Source organism: Quercus suber, unplaced genomic scaffold (genome assembly GCF_002906115.3).
Source record: "Quercus suber isolate HL8 unplaced genomic scaffold, Cork oak 2.0 scaffold_82, whole genome shotgun sequence".
Classification (NCBI taxonomy): domain Eukaryota; kingdom Viridiplantae; phylum Streptophyta; class Magnoliopsida; order Fagales; family Fagaceae; genus Quercus; species Quercus suber.
The window spans coordinates 1,666,288-1,683,784 of record NW_027069547.1 but is presented as its reverse complement, the minus strand read 5'-3'; the positions used below and the strand labels follow the sequence as shown (position 1 = coordinate 1,683,784).

Below are 17,497 nucleotides of genomic sequence, written 5' to 3'. Positions count from 1 at the left end.
CTTTATAAGAAAGTACAGAGAACCAAAAAGGAAAAATAGGAAGCTTGAATCAGAGAGAGAAAAGAGAGAGACTTCGAATCCAGAAGAATTGTGTAATACCTCAACTGAATGAATCTATACACTGATCTGTGACTAAATACATGAAACAGAGCAACAGAATATCCCACATAATTAGGAATCAGTTACTACACGTGTTTCAGTTAGTTAACTCACGTGTGAATCAATTACTTACTAAACTACATGCGTATAATTAAGTTACAATCAAAACTACAAGAAACAGAGTGTCGTTTATCTTCATATCTACATTACTGAAATTCTTCCTTCTTCTATTTCACTTCTTCTTTTGCTTTCTGAACTACATCACAGTTTTGATACGCCCCTTCAAGATGAGAATCAGGACTGTGAATGTTTATAATGTTCATCTTGACAAGTAAAGTTCTCAATTGTTGACCACTAAGTGCCTTTGTAAGTAGATCAGCTAACTGTGAGTGAGTTGGAGTGAAAAACAGCCTTATGACTTTGTCCTCAACCTTGTCTCTGACTAAATGGCAGTCTATCTCTATGTGTTTGGTCCTCTCATGAAACACGGGATTCTCTCCAATATATATAGCTGCCTGATTGTCACAAAATAGCATTGCAGGTTTTGGATGATATACTTCTAAATCTTTCAACAAGGCTAGTATCCAAGACATTTCACACACAGTCACTGCCATGGCTCGGTACTCAGCTTCTGCAGATGATCTGGATACTATTGACTGCTTTTTAGATTTCCATGAAACCAGAGAGTTACCCAAAAAGACACAATAACCAGTAGTTGATCTTCTGGTGTCAACACAGGATGCCCAATCCGCATCAGTGAATGCCTTTAAGTGTAGGTCTGATGTTGATGACAGCAAAATGCCTTGTCCAGGACTCCCCTTGATGTACTGCAGAACCTTATAGGCTGCATCCAGATGTGGCTTCCTTGGTTTTGATAGGAATTGACTCAGCTTATTAACTGAGTATGTGATATCTGGTCTGGTAATGGTTAAGTATATTAACCTGCCAACCAGTCTTCTATAAATGCCAGGATCAGGTAGCAACTCTCCATGATGCTTACTTAATTTTAAGTTTTGCTCCATAGGGACTTTGCTAGGCTTACAACCTGTCATTCCTGCATCTTTGAGTACCTCCAGTGCATACTTCCTTTGACATAAGGAAATGCCTTTGTCTGATCTTGCCACTTCAAGGCCAAGAAAGAACTTCAATTTTCCAAGATCCTTCAATTTGAACTCTTGATCCAGGAATACCTTGAGTTCCTCAACAGCTTGAACATCATTGCTGGCTATGAGAATGTCATCCACATAGACCAAAAGTGCTATGAATGACTGATCAACCTTCTTAGTAAAGAGGGAGTAATCTGATCTTGACTGTTTGAATCCACATTTGAGAATAGTGGATGAAAATTTTGAATACCACTGCCTTGATGCCTGTCTAAGGCCATACAATGATTTGTTGAGCTTGCATACTATGTTCTCCCCCTTGCTGTGGAACCCTGGAGGCAGCTGCATATAAACCTCCTCATGAAGCTCTCCATGAAGGAAAGCATTATTAACATCAAGTTGAGTTAAGTGCCAGCCCCTCACAGCAGAAATGGCAAGCAAAGTTTTGACTGTGGTCATCTTAGCAACAGGAGAAAAGGTCTCAGTGAAGTCTAAACCCTCCTGCTGTGTGAAACCTTTTGCTACCAGGCGAGCCTTATATCTTTCCACTGTGCCATCAGCCTTATATTTCACTCTATAGACCCACCTACATCCAATGGCTCGTTTATGGGAAGGTAAGGTAGTAAGTGACCAAGTGTGATTGGATTCTAAAGCATCAATCTCAGCAGCCATTGCAGTTTGCCATTTTGGATCTTGGACAGCCTCTTGGTAAGAATGTGGCTCAGAAACAGCAGTGATAAGGGAGCAAAAATGGGCATATGGTGAAGATAAAGTGGAAGAACCAATGAAATTTGATAAAGGGTATTTTGTACCTGAGGTGTGGAGTGAACCAGACTTGATGGCATGATTGGAATGAGCAAACTGATCAGTAATAGCAGTGCTGCATTTATAGTCTTGCAAATAGGAAGGAGGCTTAGATACTCTAGTAGACTTTCTTAAAGATGGATTTGAAGGAATTATAGTAGGATCCAATGTTGAAGGAACAGAAGAGTCTATAGAAAAGGGTGGAGAATGTGATACAGCAGGTAATGAGGAATGTGATTCAGCAGGTGATGGAGAACTGAGTAAAGGATTTGAAGAGGAAGTAGTAGAAGTGGGTTCAGGAATGGACTGACATGTGGTAGTATCAGAATGGGATGGAGAAACAGAATCAAATAAGGCAGATGGGGAAGAAGTAGAAGTATCCAAAGGAGGAAAAAGATGAGGAAAGGTGATATTGGAATGAGGTGAGGAGGAGTAAGTGGATGAAATGAAGGGAAAAACAGTTTCATGAAAGGTAACATCCCTGGATATAAAGATTTTCTTGGTGGTAAGGTTAAGCAGTTTGTAACCTTTGACTCCAAAAGGAAATCCCAGAAAAATACATGGAATTGATCTAGGATCAAATTTTGATCTGTTGTGAGACAAGGTGGAAGCAAAACAAAGGCATCCAAACACTTTTAAGTGAACAAAAGAGGGAGGTTTGTTATAAAGCTTCTCAAAAGGTGTTTTATTTCCCAAAATGGAAGAGGGAAGTCTATTGATGATGTAAACGGCAGTCAAAACACACTCACCCCAATAAGCAATAGGCACATTAGACTGAAATTTTAATGCTCTAGCAATACTTAAAATGTGTTGGTGTTTCCTCTCCACAACAGAATTTTGTTGTGGAGTGGCAACACAAGAGTGTTGATGGATAATTCCATGATCAGCAAAGAAATCCTTGAGGAAAAACTCATGAGCATTATCAGTTCTAAAGGCTTTAATATTAGTGTGAAATTGTGTGGAGATCATTTTGTAAAAAGAAATCAGCAGGGGTCGAGTTTCAGATTTTGATTGCATAAGATAGACCCATGTTGATCTTGTGGCATCATCAACAATGGTGAGAAAATATTTGAAACCATTGTGAGTAGATTTTGCAAAGGGACCCCAAACATCACAGTGGATGAGATCAAAGGCATTAGCAGACAAATGATTAAGAAAAGGGAAAGGAAGCCGTTTGTGTTTAGCAATGGGGCAAATGGTACAATCTTTATTACTATGTATGGTGTTTACATCAGGAAGAATATCACATAGAGTTTGAAGTTTGGCATCAGAAACATGACCTAACCTAAGATGCCAGAGATAAGATTTTGTGGTTACAGGAACATCCACAACATTATTTGCAAAAAAATTGAAAGCAGAACCTAAGAAGGAAGAAACAGTTGTGACAGCTTTGCAAGATTCTGAAGATTGCAGCAGATAAAGGTTATGATGCAGCTTACCCACTCCAATCGTTTTCCAACAAGAAAGGTCCTGTATAAAGCACATATTGGACAGAAAAATGAAGCAGCAGGACTGGCTTTTAGTTAGTTGGCTAATGGAAATTAAGTTGAAAGTGAATGAAGGAACACAGAGAACATTTTCAAGAATCAAACTAGGAGTTATTTGAATGGTTCCTATGTGTGTGACAGTGACTTTCTCACCATTTGGCAGTTGAACAAAATTGGTTACAGAACTAGTAATTTTAGTGAACAAATCAATGGAATGTACTATGTGATCTGTGGCACCTGTATCAAGGATCCAAGTGTCTTGACTGAATGTGTTTTTGTTTGAAGGATTAACAGCAAAAATAGAATGTTGCATACTTAAACAGATTGAAGTTTGTAAAGGATCATCTGAAATACCTGAAATGGCAGCATTTGCCGTGTGAATGGCTTCATCAGAATTGCCAGAACTTGATGCATGAGAATTCAACATAGACATCAACTGCTGATACTGTTCTTGAGTGAAAGAGAAGTTGTTCTGCTGGTGCACATTCTCTCTTTGAATTTGATCATAATTCATCATGACTTGATTAGCCATAGGAGGTCTCCCTTTTTGTTTGTATCCTGGTGGGAATCCAACAAGTTTATAGCATTTCTCCTTGACATGCCCAACCTTTCCACAATAGCTACACATAGGTCTTCCTTTCCAACATTTCCTTTGAAATTCTTGCCAGGAAAAGAATTCTGATTGAAGAGTTGATTCTGGACAGCTAGGGCAGTGGATTCCACTGAGGGATTGGCATGAACATTAGAATTTCGTTGCCTTTCCTCTTGGATCACCAAAGAAAAGGCTTTATCCACAGATGGTACAGGCTCCATCATGAGAATTTGAGTCTTCACCTGCGAGTAACAGTCATTCAATCCATTTAAAAATTGCATGATCGAATCTTGGTGGTAAAGATGCATGATCTTCTCATTCACACCACAAGTACACTTTTCACATGAACATGATGGCAAAGGCCTCAGATTCAACAGTTGATCCCAAGAAGCTTGGAGATCAGTGAAAAAGCTCGTCACAGTAGAATCTCTCTGCATAAGAGTGGAAATTTGCTTTTGAAGTTGAGAAATCCTTGGTCCATTTGCTTGAAGGAATCGATTCTTAAGAGCATTCCAAACCTCAAACGCCGTATCTCTGTAAATGACACTGGCAGTGATATGAGGTGAAACTGAATTCAGAATCCATGATGAAATCATCGAATTACACTTGGACCATGCCTTTTTCTCAAGAGGAGTGATTGCCATAGATGCAGTAATGGATCCATCTACAAATCCGAGTTTACTCTTAGCATCTAAAGCCATCCTCATTGCTCTGGCCCAATTTGGGTAATTGTCCTCAGTGAGAGGTTGAACAACCAGGATCGCACCAGGAGATTCACCATGGTGCAAGAAAAATGGACTTCCAGGATCTTCCAATGGAGAAGGTTCTCGTGTAGAAGGAGATGAAGTTGTATTTGACGCCATTGATGAGGGGTCAAGCTCTGATACCATATAAGAAAGTACAGAGAACCAAAAAGGAAAAATAGGAAGCTTGAATCAGAGAGAGAAAAGAGAGAGACTTCGAATCCAGAAGAATTGTGTAATACCTCAACTGAATGAATCTATACACTGATCTGTGACTAAATACATGAAACAGAGCAACAGAATATCCCACATAATTAGGAATCAGTTACTACACGTGTTTCAGTTAGTTAACTCACGTGTGAATCAATTACTTACTAAACTACATGCGTATAATTAAGTTACAATCAAAACTACAAGAAACAGAGTGTCGTTTATCTTCATATCTACATTACTGAAATTCTTCCTTCTTCTATTTCACTTCTTCTTTTGCTTTCTGAACTACATCACAGTTTTGATATGCTTTGCTTGTTCATTGTATGTACTGCTGTTACTCTTGTTTCATCTGATATACAAAGAGGAATTTATTGATTTGTGGATACATTTGTACTTATGTCAACATGCATGGTTCAAAAAATGGTAGCCAAGCTGTGATTGCCTCTAAATTCATAGTGCACTGTTCATAAGTCAACACACAAAGTACAAGCCTCTGAGAAGCCTTTGTTTCTCTGTTCTATTTATGGATAGGAAATTCATATGAAGTAATAAGTCCTTCGTACATAAACAGTGGAGCTGGTTATAAATGATTCAGCATGATGAATTGTTCAAGGATTGAATTTGGGCCATATTATAAGTATTCGTGTTACAAAGGTTAAAGTATCCAATGTTGAGAACTTTATTTTGTTGACAAGCCATTGGGAATCTATGTTTATACTTTACTGATCAAATGAATTAAATTTGGTACCTGACCAAATTATTGTTCACAATTTCTCTTGACTGCTGAGCTGAATTTGAGTCATGGAATAATATGACATATAAACTATTAGTGCTTTGGTTGAGTTAAATATGAGCGATTCTTACCTTCCAACTAGTGCTATAAAGATTTCCAAATGAAGATGTGTAGAACACTCATAAATCTCTATCAACATATAAACCCCACCTAGACATGATTGACCCAACTGTAGTAACTATTTAATTCAGTTAACATAATTGGGCAAGTTTTTCACCAATATCAGGTCGTTCCTTCTGCAGCAAAATGACATCAAGTCTAGAGAAAAAACAAGTAGCATAAGGAAGCACAATAATTCTTCTCTGGTTACTTGTAGGCTATCAAAACAATGAAGTTCCTTTAGGTGCTGTCCTTGAAAAAATAACTTTAGTTTTTACCCTATTGATCAATGCAACCAAGCAGTAACAAGTGGTTGAATTTAAATGGGGAACCTTAAATTCAACACCTATAAGTTTTTCCCTAAAACACTAAGTCCAGGATACAAATTTTTTCTTAATATTTTCCACAACGGTTGAGAAGGCATGTTATGATTGGTTTTAATAAAAATGATGTCAATGGCGGCGTCATATAAACATGAAATCACTATAATTAAGTAATTCTTAAGTGGTCTCAAAGCACGAAAAATGAGCACCATTTTTCCATATTCCGAAAGTACCTAAGTATTTTCTACTATAATTATAACTTACCTTCTCCACATCTCAAAAATTATTAAAAAGAATGTGAAAAGTTATGTGTCCCTAACATTACTCAAAAGAAGGGGAAAAGGTTGAAAAGAGATAAGGGTAGAGAGAGTTAAAGAAATAGGGAGATATAACAGTTAGTTTACAAAATTATGGACATTGGAGGAGATAAAGAAAATGGACAAAGAATGCTGTAAGAAAACTGCCAAAAGATTTGGTAGTAGAAGATAATGGTAGTAAAACAATGATGAAGAGGCCCTAGCCATCATGAAATGGTGGTGAAAGCATCCAAATCATAAATGGGTTCAAAGTTCAGTACTTTCATTACTAAGAAAAGATGAATAACTGCCTTTAATAATGTTTACCAAAAAAAAAAAAAACTGCCTTTAATCATTAAAAACAAAGATAATGAACCATTTGAGAATTGAAAGGAGTAGAATATTACTTGAAAACAGAACCAGAGTAATCTAGAATGTGAAGCAAAGACAAATTTGATCAAAATTCAGCTGTGATTCTGTATACCATGTAAAAACCATGATCAGAAACCATATACTAAACAACGTACAATATTTACCAAAAAGGATATAGAAGCATGGGGAAGGAATTCACTAATGCATTATCAGCTCACCTTCATCAATTGTCAATTTTCATCTGCGGCACACAATATATCAATCACAAAGGCAGTACAACAAATTTGCAATGCAATTAAGATGGACAAACAATAGTGAAGTCCTTGACAAATACTCACACATGTAGTCTTTGATAACATATAATGCTTTCTATCATAGCTTTCTGGGAGATGAACATATCATTCCCGCAATGCACAATATATTAAAATTTATCAATCCAAGAAGAATTTGAATTGAAGAACTAGTCCGATCCACACAGTTACCGGGATGGTCCTGCAGTATTCAGTAACTATCTACAGAAGCAAAACAATCTCACTAAAAAGCAAAAAATGATTTAAAAGGAAAAAAAGAGAATCAGAAGCATCAGCTCTATCCATTCTCAAAACAATCCATCAGTTGTGACTTGTGACCCTTACCAGCTTGCAGTAAATATTTACATTCACATGATGCCATATCTCCTTCACATGATGCCATATTTACATTCATATGATGCCATATCTATAAAACTTTCTTCTTCTTTTTTTAATTCTGATAACATGTACTCTAAGGGACAATGAAAATCAATGCCCTGCAGGTGAACATTTCACAAGAGACCGTGGTTAAAAAATAATATTAATCCAAACCCAAATTGATACCCATATCATTTAAAAAGACAGTTCAGTTATTCAGAATCAACAAAACAAGCTTCATTTTATAATGCTACTAATCATGGAATTGAAACACTAAAACAAGCTTCTATGCTTCATCTCATAAGTCGATAGAGCGATATCATAAAGCATTCACAAGACATCATGAATTCTGACCCCAAAAAAAAGTGCTAAAATTCCAACCAAAAAGTCATCTTTACATCATATATATGAATATCATTCCGATATTCAACCTCAATATAAGCACATCTAAATATACACTTACCAAACTGCCAGTCCGAATTAACTAGACATAAAACAAACTCATTCTCATTGCAAATACAACCCTGTGAACCATTCACAAGCCTCAATCAATTCGTACAAACAAAAAGAGCGTTAAAAATCCAACCAAAACTACATATTTATATAATTTATATGAATTCATCCACACATTCAACATCAACAAAATCAAATTCAAATTATACATATACTAAATTACGGCCACAAACCATATAGCATTTAAGAACACAAGTCTCTGGGCATAAAAATAAACCCAGTCTTGTTACAAATTACAACGTTCAACAACATTTGCAAGCCCTTTTGGTAAACAATAATAATAATAACAATATCTAAAGTATATTTACATCCCATATAGGAGAACACCCTAGCTCCCCTATATGAATTGCACTCACTCAAGAAAAAACAAAAACACCCAAAACCCCTATTTTTCTTTGCACTTTGAGATGAACATTACACTCAAAATGCATTGCTGTTCAGAGAGTCATTGAACACCAGCCCCCAAAAAACTGATGATGTGACCAAACTTTTGAATCCAAAATAGATTTTTGAACTCAAAAAACTCTACAAACTATCACCCATTTTCCAAAACACCAAACTATCAAATCCCAGTTCCAATTTTTTTTTTTTCTTTTTCTTTCTTCTTCTTCTTCACATTTATTTATCAACAACAATGCAATTCCAAATCCAAATTTTTCATATTTTTTTCAAGAACTACAATCCGGGCACCGAATCAAACCATTTTCATTGCACTCCAAGCATCTCTGGACTCTGTCTTCTTCTTCATCGAACACCTTCCTACTCCCATTGCAGTTCGTGCATGGCGCGAACCGGACATCGCCGCAGCTGTCGCAGCCGATGCTGAACCCGAGTTTCTGAACCGGAAACCCCTCGAGCAGTTTCGCCAGCTCGCCGGTTTCGAACAAGTGCTTGACCGTCTCGGCTCCTCCGATATGCTTCCCTCTGATGAAAACCTGCGGCAGAGTCACCAGGTTGCCGTGGTTCTTGCCGTTCTTGTTGCCGTTGGTCTCGCCCGATAACACGCTTTGCAGTTCCTTCTTGTACGCCGAGTCGAGCGACACGTCTCGCTCGTCGACCCAAACCCGAAACCCCCGAAATATCATCCTCACCGAGTAGCAATCCTCGTAGGTCCGCCGAATCCCGCGCAAGCTAGTGAAGTACACGACGATTCTGTCCCCGGTGCCGGGCAAGCGAATCGGACACGAAATATCGGGCGAGAGCGGAGAAACCCGAAACTCCGAGTCGGGTTGTTTTTGGCCCTGTTTGAGCTTACTCGGCAAATGGGTTTGCGACTCTTCGATGCTTCTCGGGGTTTCGAAGAAGCTGCAGAGCTTCTTGACCTTTCCCTTGAAGGAATTGCTGGCGGACCGGACCGATTCGAAGGAGGAGTAGAACTTCGTGAACGAGCCCGAACCGGACCGGTCCAGGCCGGTTTGGTGGTGGGATTTTGGAGAGGAATCGGCGGCGATGGTGGTGGATGGGATTAAGGTGAGAGAACGGTTGAAGAAGAAAGAACCAGTTGTTGACGGCTTCGATTTGCCCGAGAATTCCACGCTATTTTCAAACTCTGCCATCGGAGAAAATGAACGATCTTGACCGTTCAAAAGATTGAAAATGATAATCCGAAACGATCCAAGCCGTTGGTGGTGGTGGTGGTGGCGGTGGAGGTGAGAAAAAGAGAAATAAGGAAAAGGTGAGGAGATATCAACTGTTTGTTTTGTATTTGTTTTTGTTTTTGTTTTTGTTTTATGGGTTCTTTGTTTGTTTGTTTGTTTAATGTGTTTTTGGTGTTTTTGGTGCTTTGGGGGTGGTGGTGATGATGATGTTGTTGTTGTGGGTGTTTTTGTTTTTTCAAAAAAAGAGTTTTGGGATTGTGAGAGAGAGAGAAGGTGGAGCTGGTTGCCTCAAAGATTGCCTTTAGGGAATAGGAGACGTAGATATAAAGTAAGAATTTTTATTAATTTAATTTAATTTTTAAGTTTTGGGTGAGTTTTTTATTGTTGGTGCTGATGATGTTATTGTTGGGTTTTACTTATATATAGTATAGGACCCACAGAGAGAGATAATCAAAGAAAACAATGTCTTGCTTTCAAAAAACCAAAAAAAAAACTCTGTTTTTAAGGTACCTTAGAGCATTTAATAATAGATAATTTTTAAAAAAAAATTAATACCATTTTTACTAGATATATAAAAAGTAATTCAAAATGTCAAAAAAAAAATTTTATAATAAATTTCTAAAAATATCCTCTAAACAAAGATTTTGTATATCCTGTACCCCGCATATATGCCGGGTACAGTATATACCTTCTCCTAAACAAATCAATATGTTAACTAATGTATTTAGAGTATCTATTAACTGTTCCTCAAAAAAAAAAATATATATATATATATCTATTAACTATTTTGGGTCAAGTTTAATTTAATAGATATAGCAACTGACAAGTGGGTTTGACAATTGAAAAAAAAAAATGAATGAATTAAGGTAGGGTTATTGCTAATGTTGATGTCAGACTGGTTTAACATTTATGTATTTACTGTAACATTTTTCTATGCTTTTGAACTAAAGACGCGGTTAGACTTTTTGGTTTGTTTAATTGGGGGTGGCTTGTAGTGTAGTGTAACTACCTACGTGTGGTATGTGATGACAATTTGACAGGAATGAAATCTAGTACATTTTAATATTTTTATCTAGTGGGCTTGGGCCTACTTTTTGGGGTTTTTTTTTTTATTATATTCTTTTTCGGTATGTGATTTGTTTTTGGGATAAAATAAAAATAAAAAGTCCATGTTTTATTTTCTTTGCATAATTTCTTTTCATTTTATGATACTTAATTCTACCAATTCATTGAATTATAAATTATTTAATAAAATTATCACAATTTTTTTTAGAGCCAATAATATAATTATTGTTTTTTCTCACCTATACTAAACTTGCCAATCTTTTTCTATTATCTTGTTTTTTGTACAAAATTCATGTATTAGCCCTTTTTTGTGGTATATATTTCCATGGATTTTTTATAGATGAATTTTCATAGGTTAAAATATCTAGAATCATTAAGATAATTATGCCATAAAATTATTAAAATCATGATCATTTATTGATAAATTAATAGTAGTTTAATATTTAACATACTGGAGTATATATCATCAATGTTTAAATAAATATTACTTAACATCATTTCTCAATTCTCACAATATTCAACATAATCCTTGCTTATTTATATGGTATTCTATTTAACTGTACAATGTTTTTAAAACCATGTTCAACTAAATCCTTGCTTCTTTTCCAAAAAAGAAAGAAAGAAAAGAAAAGCCCTTGCTTATATGGTATTCTATTTAACTGTACAATGTTTTTTTAAACCATGTTCAACTTAATCCTTCCTTATTTATATGGTTTTCTATTTAACTGTACAATGTTTTTTAAAACCATGCATGTTCAGTTTAATCCTTGCTTATATGGTATTCTATTTAAGTGTACAATTGTTTTTAAAACCATGTTCAACTTAATCCTTGCTTATCTTCTATTCAACTATACAATGTTTTTTAAAACCATGTATTGCAATTATAGTAATTAATTTTTGGTGTCAGTATTCCAATTATGGTACATTTTCATCATATTAAATAAATTGCTTTTATATTTGGCATGTTTTAATTTCATTATTGTTCTTAATTTCTCTCTCCTATGTGGCAGATTTCTCTTTCAAGTGAATCTAACGAGTAAAATTTATGGTAAGTTTTATAATTCATGTAATAGACAAGAGAATGTTTTTTTTTTTTTTTTTTTAAAGAAACAAACACAAACATAAAAAGAGGGAATGAGATTTTAATACAAAATCACGAGTGTTTAAAGTGAATTTTCACATAGACAAGAGATTTTTTTTTTTTTTTTTTTTTAAAGAAGCAAACACACACATAAAAAGAAGGAATGAGATTCTAATACAAAATCACGTCACAAATTTCACTTAAAAATTATAATAACTTTTAAAAGATAATAAAACAAGTTATACTACACGTAACTACGTAAGTGATAAGACACTCTCTTAAGAAAGTGAGAAGATTTTTTTTTTTTTTTGAGAAAAAGAAATGTGAGAAGATGAGAGACTATTACTCATGCATTGAATTATTTTCTTAAATAAGTACATACTCCCTCCATCTCACTTTGTTTGTCTCGTTTGAGAAGTCAAATTTTTTAAAGGAACATCATTTATTGTCTTGTCTACCTTTTAAAAATGTATAAGTTTCCAAAACTACTCTTAAATAAATTTATCAAAAAATTGAATTATTAATAAAATAGGGGTATAATAGGAACATTAATAAATTAATGACTTTTATTCTTGGAAACAAGACAATATTTTGGGACATTCCAAAATGCAATAGGGGACAAACAAAGTAGGACGGAGGTAATACTAATTAAAATCTAAAACTCTACCAGTCAAGTTCAACCAACTAATTATGTCATGCCTCCCATATTTGTTCGTTTCATTACTCAATTACTAGCTTGACAGTTGACACTTAATGAGCTTATAAATACAGACAAATTAAACCTTAACAGGTCAGGTCTTACCATCACAATGGGCATTTTGATTTCATGTACTTATTGGTTCCATTATGTACTAACTAATAAGTCGGCTCTAAATCATCTAAAGGGATACAAGATATTCTAGACTCTAGAGTAATCTCCATTATTAAATTATTAAATTCCTATTAATTCATTTTGAAATAAATAGATTAAAATTTTCTACATCATTAATATTTTAAAAAATATTTATTATCAGCATATTGATATTTGTTTAAATTATTGATGACATGGTAAATCCAATCTACTAATTTCAAAATAAATGAATAAAATTTTAATAACTTTGTGGTGAAATTAGAGAATCCTAATCCCATAAAAAATAACATTTTCTCATAAAGTTATGTTTGACAAATTGAATAAATGGGAGTAGATCATAATATCTTATCTTGTGTTTGGCATTTTACCTAACAACAATGGTGACTTGTAAAAATTCAAAGAAAATGACTTTGGAAGAAGACAACATTATTGTTGCCACCTGTGTTTGTACTGAACTATGTAGGCTGATTCGTGGTCCAAATATGTATTAGGAGGGAACTAGAAATACACATTATTGTCTATATGTGTTGTACATTCCATTTTTCATAAATCAATTTTCAATTTTATAAGCAAATGAACCCAAAATGTTTACTATGTTTGAGAAGTGAAATATGCATGTTATTTCGATAGGAAATCATTATTTGAATGTAGCTTTTTACTTATTGATTATTTATTGAAAATTAATTAAAATAGAATTGTAAATTGAAAAGAAGAAACTAATGACAAACGAACACGAAATTCTATAAGCTTTTACTATTGCAGGAACGTGTAAAGGAAATAGTTTCTCTCATAGTATTTTAGTAAGTTACTATGTCTATGACCTAAGATTACAGTGCAATAATTTTATAATGCATTTAATTAATTGTTGAGTATTAAATTCCCTAAATAATAACCATCACTTGCTTTTCCATTGTACCTTTCTGATTTTTTAGTAAAGTGATGTTGTGTAATGATCAGATTCTAAGAGAAATTATATTTTATTAATATAGGGGCCTGCCTTTTGTATTCCATCTTCACATTTGATAACTCTTTTAACACACCCCCCCCCCAAAAAAAAAAAAAAAGAAAAGAAAAGAAAAGAAAGATAACTCATATATAAAATGAACATGACAAAGTTCTTTCATGCAGGTGCATATAATTAGAGAATATGATGGAGAAAAGTCTTGCAGGGAATGAATGCATAAAATAAAATAATAAAAAAATTGACAGAATACTTTGAATGAAAGAAAAGTGACTGATCAAGTTCATTTCTTTATACTTAACAAATTAATTAAATTATCTAATTGAATTTCCTTGGTGAAGGTTATTTTTGTTTGTTTTCTTCTAAAGTAACTTTTTTGGACCTTAATTGTTGCTACTTTTTATGTGTTGTAAAAGAGTAAAGGGTCCAATCAGATTTGATATAGTAACGAAGTCCTAATCTCCCAATTTTGACCAACATAAGATTTGTCTTAAGCTTTAAGAAATGAATAATTAACTACAGCTCCCACAAAAGCCATAAGGCCAACTAAATTTTTAGCACCTAACATATTTCTGTACCATTTTAGCACATATCAGCAAATAAGTCAATGTAGCTAGCCTATTCTAAACACATACATATGTAGTAAATTTTGAAGAATCATTTTCGAAATATAACTGTGTTCTTAACAAGATTACAAACTTTGGTAAGTGCAAGTTAGGCACAGCTTGACAATTGAATTTGACTCTTCTAATGTCCTCTTGCAAGACCTTAACCCTTAAGTCAATAGAATATAGTATCATTCCCAAATATTCATGCCCCACCAAATTAGTAAGCCTGATTGAACCAACAGGTGAAACTTTCAAAGCTATATTTCCAAGCAGGACAATGTTATTCAACAACTCGATCCACACACCAATTTACACAAAAGTTGTTCAAAGTTCATACAAAAGCATTGGGCAGTGTGGCATGAAGAACATTGTGGGTTACTTAACAAAGCCTGTCTCCAATTAAGCATCCTCATTTGCATACAAAATGCCACAGCCTAATGCTTTGATAACTTTGCAGAGAGACATGGGTCAAACACCTTTCTATGTAATTACAAACATTTCTCTAAGAATAATGGTTAAATATATGATTAAATTCATAATTTTATAATAACTTAAACTTTTGGAATAAAATTATAATATCATAGTAAATGGTCTTAACTTTTAAGGATTACTTGTTAGTTGATTAAAAAACACGTGATAAAATTTCTAGTTCTCGAGCTTCCTAATACACACACCTACATGTTTTGCATCAATCTTCACTCTCTTTCAGTCATTTGGGATTGAATTCTTGGTCAGTTTGTCTGTTCGTGTTAAGAATTTAAATTCGTAGGCATATTACTAGTATTGAAATCAACTTTCAAAAAGCAGGATGATAACAAGAAAAAAAATGTCAATTGTTTAGAAAGCAAGAGGAACAACAAGAGAAGAAGACCAATGGGTTTTCATATATATTAATTCTTGGAAGAATTGGAGTTTTGCTTAAAAACCCTACTTTGTTTTGCTTAAAACCCTAAAAGTTTTTGTTGCAAGGTACCAAATCCCAGTGAGCCCTAGTCAAGTGAGCCCAATGTGCGGCAAGTTTGTTTTTCTCTTTTTTATTTCCATGTCCCAATGTCACCACAAACGAACGTGCATGCATGATTTTGTTTATGTTTTAAGATATTCTTGCGTTTGACCCTTTTTCCTTTATCCTATTGGTTTTGGGGATGAGATTTGATCACGATTCTGTGTTCGGACAATGTAGTACTTAGTACCCGTTTGGATCTCACGTCCAGTGTCCACATTTAGTGTTTTGCCTTTCTTTTTTTTTTTTTTTTTCCTTAATACCAACGCTTTTTGCACTGTTTATAGGATATGAACAGTGCATTAAGGCAAATGAACAGTATTTGGATGAGTGAACAGTAATTCAAAAATTATTTTCAGAAATAAGTTTTCAATTTTTAACAAAATAAGCAGTATTCAAACACACCCTTAATATTTATGCTATTCCACCTCGAAATCCTAAAAATTGTAAGACTTGTAAAAGTTAATTATTTATTATTTCCTTCAACTCCTATAAACTCTAAAACCATCGTTGAAAAAAAAAACTTTTATTAACTGATGTCAAAGGTTATAAAGGCACTCGTTAATAGGATCTTAAAAATAAAAAACCAACTAATTCATTATTTCTCGCCACCTACCCGCTCTAGTTTGAATGGAATTAACTTGCTACAAACAAAGTTGTATAACAAATCAAGGTGCTTGTAATTTGTTAAGTGCCCGAGAGAATAGTTAAATGTGAACAACTTAATGCTATGTTTAGTTGGGGGTAAAAGGAAAATGATGGAAAATAGGGAAGGAAAAGTGAGAAAGAAATGCGATTTTTTATTGTTTGGTTAAAGTGAAAAATGAAAGAAAAGAAAATAGGGTGGATGAAATTTTCCACCCAAGCCCACCAATTCATTCCTTCCAAATTAGAAATAAAAGAGAAATAAAAATGATATTAAAAGAAAAATACAAAATTACCACCATTTTTTCCTATTTTTAATAGTAGGGACATAATAGTTATTAGCTTTTCATCCTCTCTACCAAATATATATAGTGAAAAACACAAATATTTTTTTTATCATCCCGCTAAACAGAGCTTTAGAAGTAGCCACAATCAGGTTTGTTCCTAACTGAACCAAGTTTTGAAGCTCTATATTAGTCAATGAATCAAGTTTGAATAAAGCCAAACTCAGCTCAATAGGTTCATAAACATTAAAAAAATAAATAAATAAATAAAAAGGTAATATTTTACTATTTTTATAAAGGATGCAGTTTTTATATTTGTTTTACTAAAATTGGTAGTATTGGATAGTAGATAAATAAATAAATTCGTAAATTTTCAATATAGAATTTGAATGGCTACCAGGCAGCAAGAAAGAAAGGTTTTTTTTTTTTTTTTTTTTTAATAATAAGTTTCTAATGGTAAAATGGCTACCAGGCAGCAAGAAAGAAAGGTTTTTTTTTTTTTTTTTTTTTAATAATAAGTTTCTAATGGTAAAATTTTATTAAATCAATATTCTTAACCAACCTTGTAGAGTTTGTGAATAAACTAGAGTTCCTTCCAAAAATTTACAAATTAAGTTTTTTTTTTTTTTGGGAGAAGCAAATTAAGTTTGAATATAACAGTTGGGCATAATCTTAAGATTAAGTTGACTCAAGCTCCAAACCAAAATAAACGAACCAATCTCTCTCTCTCTCTCTCTCTCTCACCAAGCTTAAACACCTTAATTTATACTAAAACTCAATTTGGCTCATGAATTTACAATTCTAATCACTAGTTTCATATGATCCGTGTTGTGTCCAATGGTGCGCATAGTGTAAATACCTTGCGTCTTTATCATACAGGAAAAAGGACATAACCTTTGTCATCTATATATTACTAAAAACAGAAGCGTAGCATTTAATATTGCTACGCTCACGTTGAGCCACGTCAACAGCCATGTCATTTCCACCATATTTTTTTTAATTGTTCAACAATTTAAAATTAGTTTTTTCAATTTTAAAATATTAACAAATATAAAATAAATCTCATCCTTATCTCCACCATAAAGCTCACTTCTTATTAATTTGATTCCCACCACTATCTCCATCATAAATCCCACTTCTTATTAATTTAATTCCACCATCATGTGGCTGCATAAATTACTGCCACATTTACATTTTTAAAAACATGAAAAGAAGTGACTTTTTGTATGGTGGTTTCTGCAAAACGTTTTGATATTCTTAGTAACTTTGTTGTTTAGTAGCCTATATTAATTTAAAG

At 33.8% G+C, this 17,497-nt stretch overlaps 2 protein-coding genes across 2 annotated transcripts; both read right to left on the bottom strand.

Annotated features, from left to right (window-relative positions):
- Positions 1 to 4,006: 4,006 nt before the first annotated feature.
- LOC136067705 (uncharacterized) lies at positions 4,007 to 4,948 on the bottom strand. The gene has a single exon (XM_065773916.1). It carries the CDS (start codon positions 4,946 to 4,948, stop codon positions 4,007 to 4,009), a length of 942 nt encoding a protein of 313 aa, XP_065629988.1.
- Positions 4,949 to 8,255: 3,307 nt separating this feature from the next.
- LOC111996246 (uncharacterized protein At5g39865) lies at positions 8,256 to 10,018 on the bottom strand. Its single transcript, XM_024028196.2, has one exon. It carries the CDS (start codon positions 9,659 to 9,661, stop codon positions 8,774 to 8,776), a length of 888 nt encoding a protein of 295 aa, XP_023883964.2. The 5' UTR covers positions 9,662 to 10,018; the 3' UTR covers positions 8,256 to 8,773.
- Positions 10,019 to 17,497: the final 7,479 nt, after the last annotated feature.